The sequence below is a fragment of the Pseudorasbora parva genome, chromosome 24 (genome assembly GCF_024679245.1).
Source record: "Pseudorasbora parva isolate DD20220531a chromosome 24, ASM2467924v1, whole genome shotgun sequence".
Taxonomy (NCBI): domain Eukaryota; kingdom Metazoa; phylum Chordata; class Actinopteri; order Cypriniformes; family Gobionidae; genus Pseudorasbora; species Pseudorasbora parva.
In genome coordinates this window covers 3,868,239-3,889,154 of record NC_090195.1, presented here as the reverse complement: position 1 = coordinate 3,889,154, position 20,916 = coordinate 3,868,239, and the positions used below count along the sequence as shown (strand labels likewise).

Below are 20,916 nucleotides of genomic sequence, written 5' to 3'. Positions count from 1 at the left end.
TTTTGTCTAACTAAATAAAAATGTAACGTTAAAATGTAATGTGAAAATTACTTAATATTATTTTGCTTTTATTTTTTATTCATTTTAATCACTGCTGTGTGTGTGTGTGTGTGTGTGTGTGTGTGTGTGTGTGTGTGTGTGTGTGTGTGTGTGTGTGTGTGTGTGTGTGTGTATGTGTGTGTGTGTGTGTGTGTGTTGAAACAACTAGTCTTGATAGTGTCATGAACAAATAAATAAACTACATTGAACTAAACAACACATGTTAAAACAAAAATAAGTATTATTAACTTTTATTCACTATTATTGAACTCTAACTGATGCATTCTCTAGCATTGAGGGGGAGTGTTAGGGGCGGAGACTGGGTGGGGAACTTTACGCAGCCTCAAGCAGCTCATTCCGCTTCTGTCATCGGAGAGAGAGGATGCTTTTGCACTGAACTCCATAAGAAAACATTGTTTTGTCTAAACTAAATAAAAATGGAACATTACAATCTAATGTGAAACAACTTAATATTATTTGTTTAGCTTTTATTTTTTATTTTACTTTTATTCGTTGTACCAGATCAATGGGAGTGTTAGGGGCGGAGACTGGGGGTGTGTCTTTACACACGCTCCCACAGCTCATTCCGCTTCTGCCATCGGAGAGAGAGGACGCTTTTACACCAAGCTCCATAAGAAAACATTGTTTTTTTCCTAAAGAAAACTCGTGTAAGTGAAATAACATTATTCGTACTTTCTTTCTTTGATATGTTTAATACATATACCTTTTTGAACCTACTCTATAACTTGTCTTTATATTTACTTTTTAAAATGATTGAACATTGACTTTTTTAACAAGCTGTATGTATGTCAAAGAGAAAAACAAACTTTAACTTGTCTTTATCTTTAAACATACCATACCCTTGTATTTAACAGAGACGTTTTTAATGTTTTTAAACATCTAAAATGTATGTGAAATACAATCTTTGTTTAATAAAAACTGATTTCCATGATCTTATACTTGTCACTGCTATTCCTATGCCAAAACCCCACTCAAGAGTACATTTGAAACATTCTTTGATTGTTTTCAAACAGTTACGAAAACACACACACACAAAGTTACAAAAACAGTCATAAATTCCTTTGAAAGGGGGGTGTATAGGAGGAGGAGGGTGGTAAGAAAACAGATGGTCAAACTGATAGTCATAAAACAGGTGTCCGGAAATTGTGTCCAGGAACAGGTGTCCAGTCCGGTGGGAGGGAGGGGGGGAAGGAGGGGGGGTTATGGAATTTTTATGACCCCATCAATCAATCAAATTTGACACATAGTCGCCTCTATTCTCTCTGAGGTTAAGGTTGGGTTAAAATATCCAGTATTAGTTTTGTTCTTCCTCCTCTTTCATCTCCAGCAGTCCACAGAAAGAAATGTAGTGAGCGTTGCCATAAATGGGTGCTTTGTTGGGGCTTTTTGGCAATTGTTCAGGTTTCAAAGAGCTGAAGGGGTTTGAGCCGGAGTCCTTAACATGCATCTCCAACTCCAAGAACATCTGAAGAGAACGCTGCAGCTCTGCATCACTGAAGACAGACAGATAGACAGACAGAGAGAGAGGCAGACAGACAGAGAGAGAGGCAGACAGACACACAGACAGACAGAGAGAGAGAGAGAGAGAGAGAGAGGCAGACAGACAGAGAGAGAGAGAGGCAGACAGACAGAGAGAGAGGCAGACAGACAGAGAGAGAGGCAGACAGACACACAGACAGACAGAGAGAGAGAGAGAGGCAGACAGACAGAGAGAGAGAGAGGCAGACAGACAGAGAGAGAGAGAGAGAGAGGCAGACAGACAGACAGACAGACAGACAGATAGATAGATAGATAGATAGATAGATAGATAGATAGATAGATAGACAGACAGACAGACAGACAGACAGACAGACAGACAGGCAGGCAGGCAGACAGATAGACAGGGAGACAGACAGATCAGAGTTAGTAAAACAGCTATTATTCTCAGATATAGAGTCCTGTGCAGAGTGTGTGAATGTGTATTTTTCACATACTCGATCATGGTGAATAAAGTCGGGATATTATAATCCCGTAGCAGTAGGAGTGTAGGCAACCAATCCTGATTCACTTCCTGTCCGTCAAACTCTGCAAATAAAGTTCATAATCAATGAAGCTCAATCACGACAGTGAGTTTAAAAGTATAAACAGCAGAATCAGTGCTTTAGATTTATCTGTTACCCAGATGAGAGATCCTTAATATCCCTAATATTAAGCAGCAAAGCTATATTCAACATTGATAATAATCAGAAATATTCCTTGTGCATCAAATCATCATATTAGAATGATTTCTGAAGGATCATGTGACACTGAAGACTGGAGTAATGATGCTGAAAATTCAGCTTTGATCACAGGAATAAATTACATTTTAAAACAGATTCAAATAGAAAACTTTTTTATAATGGTAATATTTTACAGTATCACTTTTTTACTGTATTTTTTATTAAATAGATGCAGCCTTGATGAGCCTAAAAATAAAAATCTTACAGACCACAAACTTTATACTCGTGTATGGATGTTTTGCGGAGGTTTGTTTGTACCTGGGTGAAATCCGACCACTAGATCTGGTTTGGCCGCTTCTCCTTTCTCTACAACTTCCTCCCAGAACTGGTGGTAGAGGCCCTTGTAAGCGCTGATGTACACTCTTCCCCGGGGCCCGAACGCCCTCAGCGGAGGCCTCATGATGGGCCCCTGGACCACCTCGGGCCCCACCATCACCACCTCTAGCCCCTGGTGCCCCGGGAACATGCGGCTGAGCTCGTCCATGTCTGTGCTTCTGGCTCCGAGGGTCTCGTTGTGACCAGCGCCAACCACGTGGATGGTGAGAGGCCGAGAGTACGGATTTAAGTTAAACATCCTCAGTCCCATTCCGATCGTAAGAGGGCGAGAGAAAAACTCACTGCACACCCGCCACACAGACTCACGAAGCTCCGCCTCCTCCGGCCGCGGCCTGCAGGCATTGGTCCAGAGCTCTGTCATGTTTTGTCCAGACAGGATGGGCTCCAGGCGGGCTGTCAGATCTCCTTGCATCGACAACCAGTCGTTCCAACAACTTACTTTGTTAGCAGGACGAGACCACACCTCCACAGGGAAAGGAAGATCTCCTATTGGATATTAGGAATAATTTGAAACAAACCTAAAAAGACATTAATGGTGGCCCGCCTGCATCTTCCTCCTCCTCACCTTTATAAAGGAGCCACTCGACACGTCTGTCCACCGCCGCCATGCGCAGTTTGTTGCAGTAGAGTTTATGTTGGCGCCAGTCTTTCTTCTGACACTCTTTACTGCAGTAATACACATTCAGACAGCTGCAAGACAGAGACATTACAGATGTGAGATATAACATGCAGTCTCGCCTCATCAAAATCATGTTGTCGTCGTCGTACCGTGTGCATCGCTTTAGTGAACCCGTGACTTGTGATGGGAGTCTCTCACACGCTGCACAGATTTTAAATGATTCCTCCATTTTCTCAAACATCTCCTTCGTTGAGCGGAATGCAATAGGCTTATTGGCCTTACTGTCTGAAACACTGGAGAGAGAGAGAGAGAGAGAGAGAGAGAGAGAGAGAGAGAGAGAGAGAGAGAGAGAGAGAGAGAGAGAGAGAGAGAGAGAGAGAGAGAAATGAGTGCTTTGTCTGTTCTGATAATAGGAAAAAATAAATGCAAATGAAAGCTGAATATTCAGCTTTGCATCAAAGGAATAAAACAGACTAAAAGAGAGTTTAAATATATATTTAAAAGGTTCTACAAGGACAGATGAACATGCATATTTTAGTCTATAAAGTTGTAAATATGGATATTTTTCTTATAAAAAAGGGGCCACTTCACTTTAGAAGGCATTTTTTAACCCCCCTGAGCCGTGTGGAGCAGTTATATGATGGATAGATGCACCTTTATGCAAAAACGACACAACCATTCACTGCCATTATAAAGCTTGGATTAGCCAGGATATTTTTCAATATAACTCTTGATAGTGTTCATCTGAAAGAAAAAGGTCATATACACCTAGATTGGCTAAGGATTTTGCGTGAACTTTCCCATTAAGTCACATTTAGAAACCAAACACTCCATTGTGCATATTTTTGGGCCTATGGAGTTCATGTTAATATCAATAAAGTTCACTATAAACTTTGCCATTGGACAACCTCGAGTGTGTTAAAGAGTAAGATTGGTTTCTAATAAAGACTATTTCATTTGGAGTGAATGGGAATCGAACACTAGAGATATTCAGTGCTTGTTTAAAATTATTAGCCTATTGTTTTAATAAACACAAAAATACAAAAGAATGCAGGGGGGGGGGGGGGACAGGAAATAAATGTGTAAACAGCAGATTGTCCTGTATTTAATTAGGCTATTAAATAATAATTGAGAGCATTCGTAAGGCCAGAGTGAATGAACAGAAGCACAAGCAGCTGCTGGGATATTTATATCACCTCTCAAAATATACAGCATGCAGTGAGACAGCTGAGACGAGACACATTGCATATTTAATGCAAGATATACGCAAGTCAATAAACACACAAAGACATAACTAGGAACAATTCAATTATAAACTCTCGAATAATAACTTATACAAGTCTGTTTAGAGATTAAAAACTTTAAAAGTGCACGTGTGTCAGTGCATAAGGTAAACAATCCAGACTGGAATGGATCATCACGTGACCTCATATGTCTTGCAGTAAAGTATTACTTTATTCACAGAAATATAACAGAACATGGTTTTAAAACGTGGCTCTTACCTGTTGGAGTCGTTCATTGTTTCCGGTCACACGTTTACATAGGATGAAGTGAGGCTGAGCGTGTGTGCGTGTGTGTGTGTGTGTGTGTCGGGTGTTTTATACTCGCGCGCGGCTGTGCGGGTGTTTTCTCGAGGCTTCTGTGAGACGATTCTCGGGGTGTCTACCCTCTCTCATCTCTCATAGATTTTTTTGTTGTTGTATATACATATTTTTATTAAATCAATATATAAGCTATATAAGCCCAGTTTGGGTTTCAATGACAGACAGACACTTCAAAAAAATTGCTTACATAAATGTATTAGCTTTAGAATACTTCCATATCAATGAAATAAATAATATTCACTTAAGTGAATCTAAAATAAAACAGGGATAATACACAATCTGACACAGAAATCAAAACAGACCTTTTGTTTTAAAAATAAAAACCTGTCATTAAAATAATAATATATAATTGATTATATTAAGAAGAAAAAAATCATTTCTTCTTTCAGCAAAGGCAGATTTCAGCACTAGGGGGCGTTCAAGTTTCATACATTGTGCAGCAAATAACAGCAGTTTTAGATGAAACATTTATTTAACACTTCTTAAATAAATGCTGTAATCTCATAATAAACTGTAATATGTGTTTTTCTTTTCTTTAAGGGTATGTATGTGCCAGCCATTATCCAGTCAACACACTTGAGGTAAGTATAATCGATTTATTTCCAACCAAGATTTTGTCCAAAGAGAAAAAAATAGACATGGGCTGCGTCTGAAACCTGCCTTCAGAGGACACATATCAAGAAGGCATCGGAAGGCATCAAGGCACGTCCGAATAATGTTTGCTTTACTTCCTGCCTTCTGAGAGACCTTCATCTGATCGAGTTTTGAAGGCAGCATAAATGTATCCTTCACTGCTTTTGATATCCCAGAATCCTGTGCTTTCCATTCTGTGACAGCTGAGCTAGAAAAAAAAAGATGCTGTCCGAAAATTGCGCTTGCTGGTCAGTTTGTGAGTAAATGTACGTTTGTCATTTCTAAAGAGAAATTACTACTGTAGTAATTCAATATTTGTTTAGTTCTCACCAAAGCTCTCTCTATTTTGCTGTAGATCATCAAACTGTTACGCTGTCTGAAATCAGTTTCATGAGGTGCCTTCGTGCGCAAACGCTGCCTTACAAGTCATTTGCTGCGTCCCAATACTACATCCTAAAAGTATGTACTCTTTTTGTGAAGAAAAAGTACATACTTTTGAGTGTGTAGCAGAAAAGTATGCAAGCTTCGGGACATATTACTTCGTTATCTTTAACGGACTCGTCGCTTAGTTACGTGCATCCCATCACCGTTTAAACTGCCCTGTCAATCCTCGCCAGATTCGTCAGTTCAAATCCTCCACATTCAGTTTAATTTCCTATTATCGGAGAGAAATGTAGCCGCACGTTGATCTGTCATGTGTGTGTCTTTAATGCAGACTCTCCTCGTGTGTTTGCAGTTTAAATATATTGATGCATTTAAAAGTTAACGGCCAAACATATCAATACAAAAGTTCTCAATGCTGCTGCAGGTGAAATATAATGTGGACAACACTGAATAAATATCTTTTTGTCAGGTTAAATACTGATAATTCATCACTCAAACCTTTATCTAAACCTCACTACTGAAGCGTCGGCCTCGCACATCCGTCATGTTTGTAGTTTTCTAGCACTTTTTATTTGCGTTTGTAGTTCTTATCGAATCCTCGTCCACATTGCAATGGGCTGTGGGTAATATTAAAGTGCGCGTTGATCTGCACTTCGAATTCAGACCGGAAATAGTAAACCGTCCGGGTATCTTTTTAATACTCTTTTCTGCATACTACGATTTGGGACATAGTAATTCTCATTTCAAATACTATTTAGTATGGATAGAATGGGACGCAGGGATTATCTGATGAGCCAGTGAGGCTACAAGTCACTGCCTGGGTTTTCAGACGCAGCCGTGATGTAAGTGACAAATTGGGTCCTCCCTGAAATCTCTACCCACTGCATTCCTCCACGAGTTTGGTTGTTATCGGAAAGAGTCGATCCAGCTTATCTGTCTTTTATAAATCTAATAAAACTTTTTTTTGAGATACGAAGGATGCAATGCTACTCAAGATTAACATGAGATTGGCTGTAATACCCCCCCGCCCCCCCTTAACTGACAGTTTAGGGAAACACGATTTTGAGGGAGGACTCGATTTGTCATGACAAGATTAAAAACAGTTTTTTGCTTTACTGACAGGCATGTTAGACTGACTACTAAATGCCTTTAAGCAGGACCCTACAGGTGTTATCAGTTGCCGAACACTAGAGGGAGTTATTCAGCTCAGAGATATTACTAAAAAACAAAACCCTCTTAATAAACAAGACAAACATTTATAATACTCTAATTCCAATAGAAAACTCAAAGAAAATGAAGATGCCTCTTACAGGGTATTATTTGCAACCGGTGCCCAACGAGAGAAATGCATTCAGAAAGCAAATCTCAATCTACTCTTCCTCCTGTCGTGACTCCAGCAGACCCTGGAAGTAAATGTAAAAAGCGTTGCAGTAGCTGGGGGGTTTGTTTGGGCTGGCCTGGACCTGCTCGGGTTTCTGGGAGCTGAAGGGATTCGGTCCGGTGTCTTTAACGTCCATCTCTAGTTCTATGAGGATCTGCAAGGAATACTGCAGCTCTGCATCACTGCAAACAAAGAGACACAGCAGAGATGACCGACACAGTAGAGCGGTCCAGGAACGTGTGTGATTGTGCAGTGCGTGAATCTGAATTTAATCGACATCAGCAATAGATCAGACTTCACAGTCTGCAGTTGCGAGCGCACTATGGTTAGGGTTAGCCTACCTAACCCTAGGGTTAACCCTCACCTTCACAACTCTGCCACTAGGTTACGTCTAGATTTCTAGGCTAGTTTAAAGTAGTTTTAAAGTTTAATATTTTAAAGGCAATAAAGTCTATCACAAAAACAGATTCACATGATTTTAGCATATTGCTTGCATGTTCCTTGCTTGATTTATCTGATGAAATCCGACGGCTCAGAAAGGCCTTCATTGACACCAATGTCATTTTCTCTCTCAAGATCTCTCACTACAGCGGCTCTACAATCATTTGATGAAGCCACGAGAATAGTTTTTGTGCGCAAAAAAATCTAAATAACGACTTGTATAGTGATGGGCCGATTTCTGTTATGAATCAGTGAATCGATTCATGATTCGGATCACCAATGTCACATGATTTCAGCAGTTTGACACGCGATCCGAAACATGAATCGACACACATGAAACATAAAAACTATTCTTGTCACTTCATAACATGATTGTAGAGCCGCTGTAGTGAGACGGGCTTTGTAACGACGTCTTTAGTGCCTTTATGGGTCTTGAGAGAGGAAATGACATTGGTGTCAATGAAGGCCTTTCTGAGCCGTCGGATTTCAACACTAATATCTTCATCTGTGTGTGAAGATGAACGGAGGTCTGATGGGTGTCGAACGGCATTAGGGAGAGGAGTTAATGACAGAATTTTCATTTTTAGGTGGACTAACCCTTTAACTGGAGAGTATATGACTGGGTGTCACCTACTTGTACATGGTGAAGATGGATGGGATGCTGTAGTCTCTGAGCAGCAGTAATGTGGGCAGCCATCCCTCTCCTAACCCCTGAGATGCGTGAAACCCTGCACGAGACCACAAACACAGAGGGAACCAGAGGAGGACAGGTGCAGAGCCATCAGAAGGAGTTTAGCTGGATAATCTCGGTCTTTGTTTGTTTGTCTCCACTTTATGATTGATAGCACGTATATATCCTCTATTCCCAGATTAGAAGTGTTGTCATGAGTGTTTGGATACGAGCAGATTTAAAGTTGATAAGCGCTTTCAGGGAGCTAGAAAAGCAGCAGCAGTGCTATAAAGGGTCAGAATGATGGAGTGTGTGTCACTACTGCATGGGTTTTCAGCAAGATGATGTCGATATGAAGCTTGTTTGGAGGAAAAGCAAGCTTAGCACAGTCCAAAATGAATGTTTTGTCACAAAGGAGTGAGCTGAGAAAAATGACCAACTTGGAAGCAGTGTTATTTTAGTATCATTGAGGTACTGTTGAGGTACATATTTTTTAATTTTAGTTAATATAAAAAAAAAATTTAATATGAATATAAAAATAAATATATATGTTTTTTCATTTTTGACCAATTAAAAAAAAATATATATATATAATTTCATAGGAATCGCACAAAACTTGGTAAAAAAAACAAAACAATCATGGATATGATTCAAAAAGGTTAAATATATTTTAGTCATTTATCAGTAAGAATTCTTCAGTTTTTACATTTAAAGGTGCAGTGTGTAGTATTTTTGTGGATCTATTGACAGAAATGCAATATCAAATACATAACTATGTTTTTAGTGATGTATAAAGACTTTACATAATGAACCGTTATGTTTTTATTACCCAAGAATGAGCCGTTTCTATCTACACACACCGCAGGTCCCCTTACAGTGAAGTCGCCATTTTGCGCTGTCATGTTTCTACAGTAGCCCTAAAGGGACAAACTTCTCTACAGAGTGCTAGTTACTATCTGCTGTCTCTGACGATGACATCTTTGTCCTGTGTCAGCCACCGTAGCTCCTCTATGGGAGGGGTGAGCGGTGGGGGATTGCAGTTCACAACCTCACAGCTAGGCAACGCTAAAATTTACCACTAAGTAAATAATTACCTGCTAATTTAGCGGATGCTTTGATTCAAAGCGACTCACAGCTCACTTATTACAGAGATAATCCTCAGTTAGAGCTCATCTTATATCTCACAGGGTTAGATCCAGCAACCCTCTGGTGACCAGTCCGGGCTTTAACGACTTCACATCCCCGGTCATGGAAAATGCTAATGTTACTGCTACAATACTGTCTAGTCAGTGTGTGTGTGTGTGAGAGAGGTTGGTCATTCTGGTAAACTGCTCAGGGATCTCTCAAACTCTCAGCTGTTACTCTGAATCACGGCTAGTAAAAGTCAGACAGAGATGAATTACGGCGCTGATGAACAGGCACCTGTCTACAGAACGATTCTCCCTAAAAGAAACGTCCGTCTGATGCTATAGATGGAAACTAAACCCCCCACTTGAGCTCGAAGGGTCAAACGTGTGAACACGAAGACAACAGACCGCAGTGAAAGTCATATCTCTCTCCTAGTAAACTCCTCAACACCTCAGACTCACTATACACATCGAACATGCTATTCATTTCAATGAACTCCCTGATTATTTTGAGTTTTTTTTTTTTTTTGTAGAGAATTATTTAGTTAATGAATGCTAAGTATTACATTAGCGTGCTTTAAAGGTTAATTAGGTTAATATGAGTTTGATGTTGTGAGCCTAATTAAGATCCTCAATGCTTGTGAGCATGATCAATATATCAAGCATAATTAATCCTATAGGTCAAAGCAGTTAGTTATTCTGCTGGACAGATAATGATAAAGATATCGCTCTAAAAATCGTTTTCTTGATTTACCTCGGGTACCATGTTTTACTAGCCTAGTGGCTAGCAAGCGGCAGCAAATGTAATTTACAGCCAGGGCGTCTAGCAACTCTCCATTGGCTTGCAAGCTTGAAAAACCAAACTTTAGTCAGGCCAATCAAATTGTGGGTGGGCGGGCTTAATATTATGACGGCAGAGTTGCGACGGTTCCGTGTGAATTTTCTTCTACTTCACAGCTAACAAAGAATGGCATTGAAGTAATTCTTATAAAAGGAAGATGTGTTCGGATTTTTGCCGACCGAATACGGCAAAAGTTTAATCTGTCAACTAGCTCCGCTGGTGGGAAAATGCGTGGGACTCACCACTGATAGCGCTCTGGTTGGTTGTAGCGCTATCCGATTGCGTGCAGGGGAATTTGAAAGATAACCGTTTATCCCGCCCCAATGCCAAGTTCCCAGACCCAACATCTTGATGTGGGTCTGGCTTGTCAGGCTAATGTTTTAATATTGATCTAGCTCACTGCAGTGTGAATAAGTGTCTCATAGCAGCCGCTGATCGAACACAGAGTAGCATTCTAACGTAACTTTCTACACACTCAGATCAGATGTGTGTAATATGATAAACAGCGCTGCGTTACCCCACACACACACACGAGCGGAAGAAGCCGAAGCGCTCGCTGCGGCAGAATAAAAGATCTGTGTAATCCAGGCGTCCTCAAGCTACGCCTTTGTTTTAAATAAGCGACATCTAGCGGCAAAAAATTACATATTGTGGCTTTAAGTCTTTATCTGTTAGAACTGAGGACCACTGTTGGTACAGTTAACTAAAACTATTAAGAATTAGCTTTCATTCACTGAAATAAAGTGGAAATAAAATAAAATATATATTTAAAATAAATACTGAAAAACCTAAACAGAAAAAAGTTAAATTTTAAAACATTAAATGAAAACGAAAAATGTTGCCTTGACAACTAATTTAAATAAATAAGTTTAAAGTAATAAAATAGTTAAAACTAAAATTTAAATAAAAAAACAAATGCAAACGAATAAAAATGGCAAAAGGACATAACTAAAACTAAAAGGAAAACTGAAATTAATGATTAAAAGGATCAATAAACATTATAATAGTATGTTATTAATACTAAGATAACACTATTGAAGCACATCTAAAAGTTGAACAAAAAAAACTCAAACAACTTTAAAATGATATAATTGCGTAGATGACTCATTTTACACTTCATATTTTCATCTCATCTAATGTTACTCATTATTCTAGTATTTATTTATATATAATAGAATACATTAATATTTTGCTTTAATTAATTTTATTTAGCTATTAGTCAATAAAGATTCAAACGGTTATGAATCAGCGTATTGATTCATGATTTGGATCGCGTGTCAAACTGCTGAAATCACGTGACATTGGCGATCCGAATCGTGAATCAATATGCTGATTCATAACCGTTTGAATCTTTATTTGAGGATTGAAAACAAACCCGGAAGAGAAGACAATGCTGAATAAAGTCGTAGTTTTTGTTATTTTTGGACCCAAATGTATTTTGGATGCTTCAAGAGACTCTAATTAACCCACTGATGTCTCATATGGACTACTGTGATGATGTTTTATTCCCTTTCTGGACATGGACAGTATAGTGTGCATTCAATTGCATACGCTCTCGGACTAAATATAAAATATCTTAAACTGTGTGTGAAGATGAACGGAGGTCTTACGGGTGAGGAACGACATTAGGGTGAGGAGTTAATGACATCAATTTCATTTTCGGGTGAACTAACCCTTTAAAATTATTTCAGCTCTATTTAAATATGATTTTTAATAGTTTTAGTTTATGATATGTTATAGATGTTTTGCAGAGGTTTGTGTGTACCTGGGTGAAATCCGACCACTAGATCTGGTTTGGCCGCTTCTACTTTCTCTACAACTTCCTCCCAGAACTGGTGGTAGAGGCCCTTGTAAGCGCTGATGTACACTCTTCCCCGGGGCCCGAACGCCCTCAGCGGAGGCCTCATGATGGGCCCCTGGACCACCTCGGGCCCCACCATCACCACCTCTAGCCCCTGGTGCCCCGGGAACATGCGGCTGAGCTCGTCCATGTCTGTGCTTCTGGCTCCGAGGGTCTCGTTGTGACCGGCGCCGACCAGATGTACGGTCAGAGGGCGGGAATACGGGTCCAGGCGGGACATTTGAATCCCGAGGCCCACCGTCAGTGACCGAGAGAAGAATTCGCTGCACACCCGCCACACAGACTTGTGAAGCTCCGCCTCCTCCGGCCGCGGCCTGCAGGCATTGGTCCAGAGCTCTGCCATGTTTTTTCCGGACAGGATGGGCTCCAGACGGGGCGTCAGATCTCCTTGCATGGAGACCCAGTGGTCCCAACACTTGACGTCTTTAGCTGGACGAGACCACACCTCCGTAGGGAAAGGAAGATCTCCTATTGGACAGAGGTGGACAGTACTTAAGTACACTTTTTGAGTATCTTTACTTGCAAATTATTTTCTCTGAAAATAAATTATTTTAACTTCACTACATTTGAAAGACAAGTATCGTACCTTTTACTTAAGTATTTTTACTTTTTACACTATATTCTATCAAGGTTCTCAAAGTCAAAAGTCGTTTCTGTAGTAGATTTCAGTGGATGATTTTTATTCTTCTTTAATAAGTTTTTTTTTGCAAACAGTAATCAGTAATCACCCTTGTAGGGTCATGCTTTGCAATCATTATTGAACACTGATCAGTTTAAAGCAAAATGGAAGAAAACGGTTTCTTGGCACAGTGTGTGCACTCATGGGCATAATTAAAAAAAAAATATATGTTTCAGTTTTCTGAAAAGATTAAAGATTAGCTAATTTGGCTTGTACACTTGATATATGTCTCATAAAATGTAACAAAATGTAAACGTCTGGGAGAAAGAGAAGAGTAAACAGATAGGAGAATATTAGATGTGTATCAGAGTATTGGATCCGTGCATTCAGCCTTAAAGTGACAGCAGCTTTGTAAAGGGCTTTGTAAATTTTATACAAGTGTTGAAATGGGTTTGAGGCAGTCGTATGCTAGCATGTCAGATAGAGCATCACTGATGGGGTTAAACCATCATGATGGCATAATGTGCATTTATACAACAATGCAACAATAAAAAAAAAAAAAAAAAAGAAAATGTACTTTTGATACTTAAGCACTTTTAAAAACGAATACTTCTGTACTTTTACTTAAGTAAAAATCTTGTAACGGAGTAATATTTGACCAGTAGTACTTTTTCTTTTACTCAAGTAATTGAGTTGTGTATTTTGTCCACCTCTGCTATTGGACCACAGGATGATTGACAGAATATTACCTAGCAACCACTCACGACTCCCTAGCGACCACATATACGCCGTTCTCTCTCACCCGTGTGAACGAGCCACTCCACCAGCCTGTCGATGGAGACCTTGTGGAGCATTTTACAGAACTTCTTATGCAAAGACCAGTCCTTCTTCTGACAGTCTTTACTGCAGTAATACACATTCAGACACCTGAGACGACAAAGCACATCGAGAAACACACAAACACAGACGTTAAAGAGTTAACACATTCTAGCACTAAACATATTACGTAATATCATTGAGTCGAGGTATCAACAGACAGATTAAAGAGGTCTGAGCTGTTTTTAGAAGCTGCCCTCATCATTTCAGTACTTTAAGTTTTTATTGTGGCGGTGCATCATGTGGTGTGTGTGTGTGTGTGTGTGTGTCACCCTGTCATAAACATTTCTCCTCTGCAGGCTTTTACAAGAACAGCTGTCAGAGACAAAAGGAGACATAACCAACTATCTTATTTTATATTAAAAATATATAAAATGATGTATATTTAACCAAAACTAACCAAAACTTTACCTGCCTGGTTAAAAAAAAGTTGCTGTCTGGTTATGATTATTTTGATAGCATGTTTTATGTTTGACAACAGTTCTTCTAACCCTCACTGATGGAGTGTGTAGCTTTTCATTTCTTCAACAGCCATGTAAGAAGACGCATCATTCCAGGATGATGATGTCACTATGCAAGACTTTGACCAAAAATGAATGCACCTCTTGATGGAAATAAATGTTGAGATGTTATTTTCATGAAGAGGTGCATCAGCTTTTGGTTCAGATCTTGTATTGCCAATGCAAGAGTCCAGCAGTGTGTAAAGTCTCCTCTGCACATCCCAAAGACTTTCAGTGAGTTTAAGCTCTGGACTTCATGTGTGTGTGAATGATTCTTCATGATCGCTCACAGCCATTCTCTCTCAGTCTGAGCTGATGAATCTGGACATCCTCATCCTGGAATATGGCCATGATGGGTCTTTCACATGACTGTTAAAGAAATAAAAAAGCTACACACTCCATCAGTGAGGGATAGAAGAACTGTTGAGAAACATATAACATAATAATCACTGCAATAATCATCCAATCATAGACTCTTAAGGATTTGCCTATTTAAATCCAATTAACGCAGCGTCCGTTTTTTTCTGTCATGGCTAGCATTACATTATATGATCACGCACTTATTCAAGTTCTTTTAAACCATTCAAGTGCAACAAAAGAGATGCGCTGTCTGTAAATGTCCTGTCACACACATGACAGAAAGATGTGCACCAGTATCACACGCACAGACAGTTTACACAGCTGTGAGAAAATGGGAAATATGCCATACTGCCTTTATGTTGTTTCTCCATTAATTTGGAGGTTAACTGTAAACTTATTACATTATAAAATATATACAAAAAGTAAATTTGTAATCGATTGACAACACTAATATATATAATAATACAGTTAGTCCACGGTTCAATACATACCTCAGTTTTTAACCACAGTTTTCGGTTCGGTTCGTTTTTTTTGCGCGCTCGGTGCATTTGAAACAGTGCATAAGCACACGAACGAAATGTTTAACCGGCAAGGCTTTAAAGCGCAGCTAAACACACCCTAACTTTAGTGCATATGATTGAATATTTGCTCATATCAGTGCGTAGACTCACAGGCACACTCAAACGGAGAAGAAGTAATCAGAGAGAAATATAAATAATTCATTTAAAGCAAAACCGAAAAAAACAAAATTCACAAGGACGTATTGCACTGTGAATGTTGTACCGAAAGGTTCAATATTATATTAAGAATTGTGGCATCCCTAATATATATATTGTTGTTTTGTTTTACATATTTTCATATATACTATTTATATATTCATATATAAAAACAAATATTTTAAATATGAAATATGCAATTCTACTATATATATATACACATACATACATTTTTTTGTTGTTTTATACATTTCATATTTTCATATAAAAAAACAATATTTATAATAGCCTATTCAATATGTAATTGTACATTTTATATAGAACTAATATATTTAGTTTGGATTTAATATATATATATATATGTGTGTGTGTGTGTGTGTGTGTGTGTGTGTATATATATACACAAAATCCATATTAAATCTATAAATTCTATATAAAATGTACAACTACATATTGAATAGGCTATATGTATTAGTAGAGTGGCTTCTTCTTAAGTAAGGTTAAGGCTGGATCATTCCTGGAGGAGCTCTTTCTCTCGTGTTGCTGAGGCTGGGATTCTCTCAGCACAGAATGAGACTCAGCACTCTGATCAATGAAAGCCTGAATGGAAGAAACCCAAATGGCCTCCAGCGTTACTCAGTACTGGGTGAACAGTGTGTGCTACTATTTTTAGGTGGATGTCTGTGGTCGGATCTTTGCAGTATCTTATTCTTCAGGCCCAGAACAGTGTCAACTGAACTACACGAGGGAAATTCGGGGTCAGACAGGCAATTCAATAATAAAAAACAAGGTTGCACTTGCAACTTTTATACTTTTTTCTAGGATTTTACCACAAATAAAGAGTTTACCGTAGTAAAACTGTGGCTGCTATGATTTGAAAAATCACAGGTGAACCATTTACTGAAGTCAAACGGCTTATTTCATAAGTGCTGCATTTGCTATATTTTTACTAAAAGTATCCCATAGAGTTAAACTATGATCACTGTGGTTTTGAACAGGCTGAATTGTTTAATGGGTTATCATTAGCAGTGCTGAGATGCTAGCATATTAGCGCATAGCATTACGTCTTGGTTTTCAGATAGAGGTGTCAACTTCTTGCATAGGCTGTGTATGTGTTAATGAGCGGGTGCTAATGTGAGGGCAGAAGCCTTCAGGAGGACTGTGATCCGACCTCCACGCGCTGCGGGACAGACAGCACCAGCTGTGTGGGATAGAGGGATTACTGACAGACTACTGAGAGAGAGAGTCAGTGAGTGACCAGACGTCCCCGTTTTTGGTGTTTTGTCCCAGTTTTATGTCCCTGCTTTACCTCATGTTCAAAACACTCCACAATACACTGCAAAAAGTCTGACCTACATGAGGAAGCCCAGTTACACCACATAAGAAAAAGAAATCATGCTTAAGTAAATATTATTGAAAAATCATTAATATAAGTCATAATTATGACAATAAAATTCGTTGAAATAATGACTTACAATATATAAAGGAACTCCATTAACATGTATATCAGACTGCTATTAATATCTGTTTTGAAAAAATTCCTTTTGATTTATTTTATTTTTTATTTTTGATGCTCTAAATTAATTTAACTGTTTATCTGTGGCTGTTGTTGATTTACTAATATTTATTTATTTTTACTTCCTGTCTTTTTAGGTTTTGTATATTCTGTAACATGAATAGAACTGTATATTGTGTGTTGCGAAGGTATTAATGTAAATTTTTTACTGTGGGCAAATAAAAATTAAAAAGTGAAAAAAAAGAAGAAAAAAAAAGAAAAAGAAATAATGACTTACTGTCATGACTTTGTATGTCATAACTTTCTATGCTATAACTATGATTTTACCTAATTTCTCCTTTTTATATCACAATTTATATTTTTTTATGCCATAAGTTTTTGTTATAATTTTGACTTTTATGTCCTTTTTTTGTCAGTTGACTTTTCGTGTCATAATTTTTTGTCCTAATTTCAATTTTATGTCCTAATTTAGCTTTTATGTGCCATAATTAATTTTTGTTATAATTTTGACATTTGATGTCATTTTTTTAAAATAATTTTCTTGGACTTTCCATGTCATAATTTGGACTTTTCATGTCAATTTCGACATGTGTCATAATTATGATTTTGTTTGTCATACTTTTGACTTTTTATGTCAAAATTAAGCGATTTTTAAAAGTAAATATTATGATTTTTAAATTTCTAAGTTTCAAAACGTCTTGTCATAATTAGGATTTCTTAAATATGACTTTGTAAGTCAGAATGTTGACATTTGTCCCAATTTTTACTTTCTAAAGTAATAATTATGATCTTCAAAGTCATAATTTAGATGACTTGCCATAATTATGACTTTAAACCAGATTTTTTTATTTCATAATTTTAACTTTTTAATGACGTAATTATTTTTAATGTCAGTTTTTTCATAAAAACTATAAGTTTGTCATAATTTAGACTGTCATCCTTATTATTTTTAATCAATTTCAATGTCAATTTTGACTTTTTATGTCATAATTATGATTTATGTTTTGACTTGTTATAATTTCAACCTTTTATATCATGATTTTGACTTTTAATCTCATAATGATGATTTAGTATGTCAATTTAAATGTCATAATAATGATTTACAAAAGCTTGATGTTTTTCCTCGATTTGGCCTTGTAGTTACTAGAGCAATCGTGTTAAAAAAGAATGAAATGTATGAAACTATGAAATGTCCCTGATTTGCATATCATAAATCAGTTCCCCTTATTGTCATCAGTGCTTCACACTCACTTGATGCAGCGTTTGAGCGCTTTAGGATCTGGAAGGTTGGGCGGTAGTTTGGAGCAGCAGGCACAGAATTTAAACGTGTCTTCTAGATTTTGAAACATCTCTTTGTGAGAGCGAAAGCCCACCTTGCCTTTGCCCTCCAATGCTGCCCTGAAAGAGAGAGTAAGTGTGACAACATCTAAATAATGCTACAAACTCTGTTTACACTGTGTGAGTGTGTGTGTGTGTGTGTGTGTGTGTTTCTCACCTGTAATCTTTGTAGTCTTTCATGTTGAGTTTGTCTAAGATGACCTTAGAAAGTCCAGGAACGTTATAGTCCAGAGAGTAAAAGCCGAACTGATCCGAGTAAACGCTGTTTGAAGTCGGAGTAAAAGAGTCTGGGAGTGCTGGAACCGGACCGGCCATTGTGGACGAACTCTTCACCTGCACACAAGATTCTGTTCATGCAAGTGTCTTTAGTCCTTTCAGTTACAGCCTGATTCTCAAACCGTTCACATCTCAGCCATTAGTTTATGAGCGCACAAGCAGAAATACCGCAGACACTGTGGCAATACAGTAATACTTATTTTGGGTCATACACTATATTGCCAAACGTTTTGGGATGCCTGCCTTTAAATGCCCATGAACTTTAATGACATCCCATTGTTAATCCGTAGGGTTTAATATGGAGTCGGCCCACCCTTTGCAGCTCTAACAGCTTCAGCTCTTCTGGGAAGGCTTTCCACAAGGTTTAGGAGTGTGTTTATGGGAATTTTCTTCTAGAAGCTCATTTGTGAGGTCAGGCACTGATGTTGGACGAGAAGGCCTGGGTTGAGCTCAGGACTCTGTGCAGGCCAGTGAAGTTCCTCCACACCAAACTCACTCATCCATGTCTTTATGGACCGACACTTTGTGCACTGGAGCGCAGTCATGGTGGAACAGGAAGGGCCATCCCCAAACTGTTCCCACAAAGTTGGAAGCATGAAATTGTCCAAAATGTCTTGGTATGCTAAAGCATTAAGAGTTCCTTTCACTGGAACTAAGGGACAAAGCCCAACACCTGAAAAACAACCCTACACCATAATCCCCCCTCCACCAAACTTTACACTTGGCACAATGCAATCAGGCAAGTACTGTTCTCCTGGCCACTGCCAAGCTCAGACTCGTCCACGGGATAGTCAGACAGAGAAGCGTGATTGGTCACTCAGAGAACACGTCTCACTGCTCTAGAGTCCAGTGGCGGCTGCTTTACTCCACTGCATCCCTCGCTTTGCATTGCTCTTGGTGATGTAAGGCTTGGATGAGCTGCTCGGCCATGGAAACCCATTCCATGAAGCTCTCTACACACTGATCTTGAGCTCATCTGAAGGCCTCAGAGGTTTGGAGGTCTGGAGCTATTGACTCTGCAGAAAGTTGGCCCTACTCTGTGATTTTACCTATATATTTTATTTTATGACAATTAAGCACATTTAAATCCTATTGTAAGTAGCTTTTTATGTAAAAAAAAGAAAAAAAGAAAAAGAAACAAAAGAAGTAAAATACACATTAGTAATTATAAAATATTTTAATTATAAAATTATATACTGTTAAGTACTTTTACAGAATTAAGTATCACAATAGTATTTGTTGTTGAGTTTTTTCACCATGCTGCACTTATCTGATAAAAAAGACAGTAAAATGTGAAATATTATTACTCTTTAAAATAACAGTTTTCTATGTGAAAATACTTTAAAATGTTATTTATTCCTGTGATCAAACCTTTTTTTTTTTCAAAGAGTCTTTAGTTGGTGAAGCAGACATTTCTTTGTGAAAATCACCCTTGCATTGCTCAACATTATCATAACGTCCATATCTGATTGACGCATTAAACAATTTTCACCAACAGATGTGAATCCTTGACATTAAAGCATCAGCGCAAACTCTTGTGTAGAGACACAGTGTGAACAAACATGATAAACGGCACGTCAGGGCTCCAATATTTCACATCAGACACTCACAAGCAAAGCCATCAATCTTTAAAACCATAAAAGCGAAAGGACAGACGGAGTGAGAGGAACAGAATAGTTCTATCACGTGAAACTACTGTACATATTTCTAATATAGTTATACCTGCACACTCCCATATAAGAGATGCAGAAAATAAACCCAAATATGATATCTTGAAAATCCGTACTCACAGAGAAAGTTCAGTGTGTAGAGTTGATGAGAAGGCAGATGGTCTCACGATGTGCTGCTGCTTCTGCAGGTCCAGACGGCCGCAGTAACTCCACCTCTCTTTGTCAAGCACTCATCCCTCTCTCCTTTTTTGGGATGAGGGGAGAGACTGACACTCGTCCAGGTTGGGTCTTTGGGTACATGTTCAAATTACCCAGAAGATTTCTTGCCCTGCTTCCAGCCCTCCGCCCCCGACGAGGCTCTAGAGTTTCCTGAAGAGCTCCTGACCCCCGCAGATCCAGACGCCCTCGCTCTATTATTGCCCAAAATAAGCGCTCTCGTCATCCCCGGATATCAATAAACATGCAGTGATCCTCAGGAAGGAACTCGGAAGATTAGAAACTGAAAAGATATCTGCTGGAATTTGCTATCAAATATTAAATGCTTATCTATGATCAAAGTTTTTATATTGTGTGAAAGTTCTGGGTCGTTTATTGAATTATTTTTCATCATATAAAACATCATTTATTTATTAAATTGTATGTGGAATAATAATTTCATAATTTTGTATAACATTTATTTTGTCATAATTATGACAATTTAATTTACTTTTTATTCTCTCTCTCTCTCTATATATATGTATATATTATACAATGAAATAATATAGAATTATATATTTTTATTTTTTTATTATTTCATTATATAATACATAATTATTTTATTTAATTATGCA

At 38.2% G+C, this 20,916-nt stretch overlaps 1 protein-coding gene across 6 annotated transcripts; it reads right to left on the bottom strand.

The window, feature by feature from the left end:
- Window positions 1-1,354: 1,354 nt before the first annotated feature.
- Window positions 1,355-20,338, bottom strand: LOC137063546 (putative protein MSS51 homolog, mitochondrial). Of its 6 annotated transcripts, XR_010901398.1 has the most exons (8): window positions 20,207-20,338; window positions 18,298-18,473; window positions 18,054-18,200; window positions 13,637-13,761; window positions 12,120-12,683; window positions 8,351-8,444; window positions 7,205-7,457; window positions 3,431-3,566 (listed from the first exon to the last, which is right to left on the bottom strand). XR_010901398.1 is itself a non-coding variant. In XM_067434776.1 (7 exons), the coding sequence occupies exons 2-7, from the start codon at window positions 18,453-18,455 to the stop codon at window positions 7,265-7,267; spliced, it is 1,281 nt and encodes a 426-aa protein (XP_067290877.1). In that variant the 5' UTR covers window positions 18,456-18,473; window positions 20,207-20,338; the 3' UTR covers window positions 6,524-7,264. The 6 variants fall into 6 exon arrangements, 5 of the variants coding, with proteins under 5 accessions (XP_067290878.1, XP_067290879.1, XP_067290877.1 ...); XM_067434776.1 differs by lacking the exon at window positions 3,431-3,566 and having other exon boundaries at window positions 6,524-7,457; XM_067434777.1 differs by lacking the exons at window positions 8,351-8,444; window positions 12,120-12,683; window positions 13,637-13,761; ... (1 more) ...; window positions 18,298-18,473; window positions 20,207-20,338 and adding exons at window positions 1,355-1,553; window positions 2,034-2,124; window positions 2,577-3,140; window positions 3,220-3,344 and having other exon boundaries at window positions 3,423-3,566; window positions 7,205-7,376.
- Window positions 20,339-20,916: the final 578 nt, after the last annotated feature.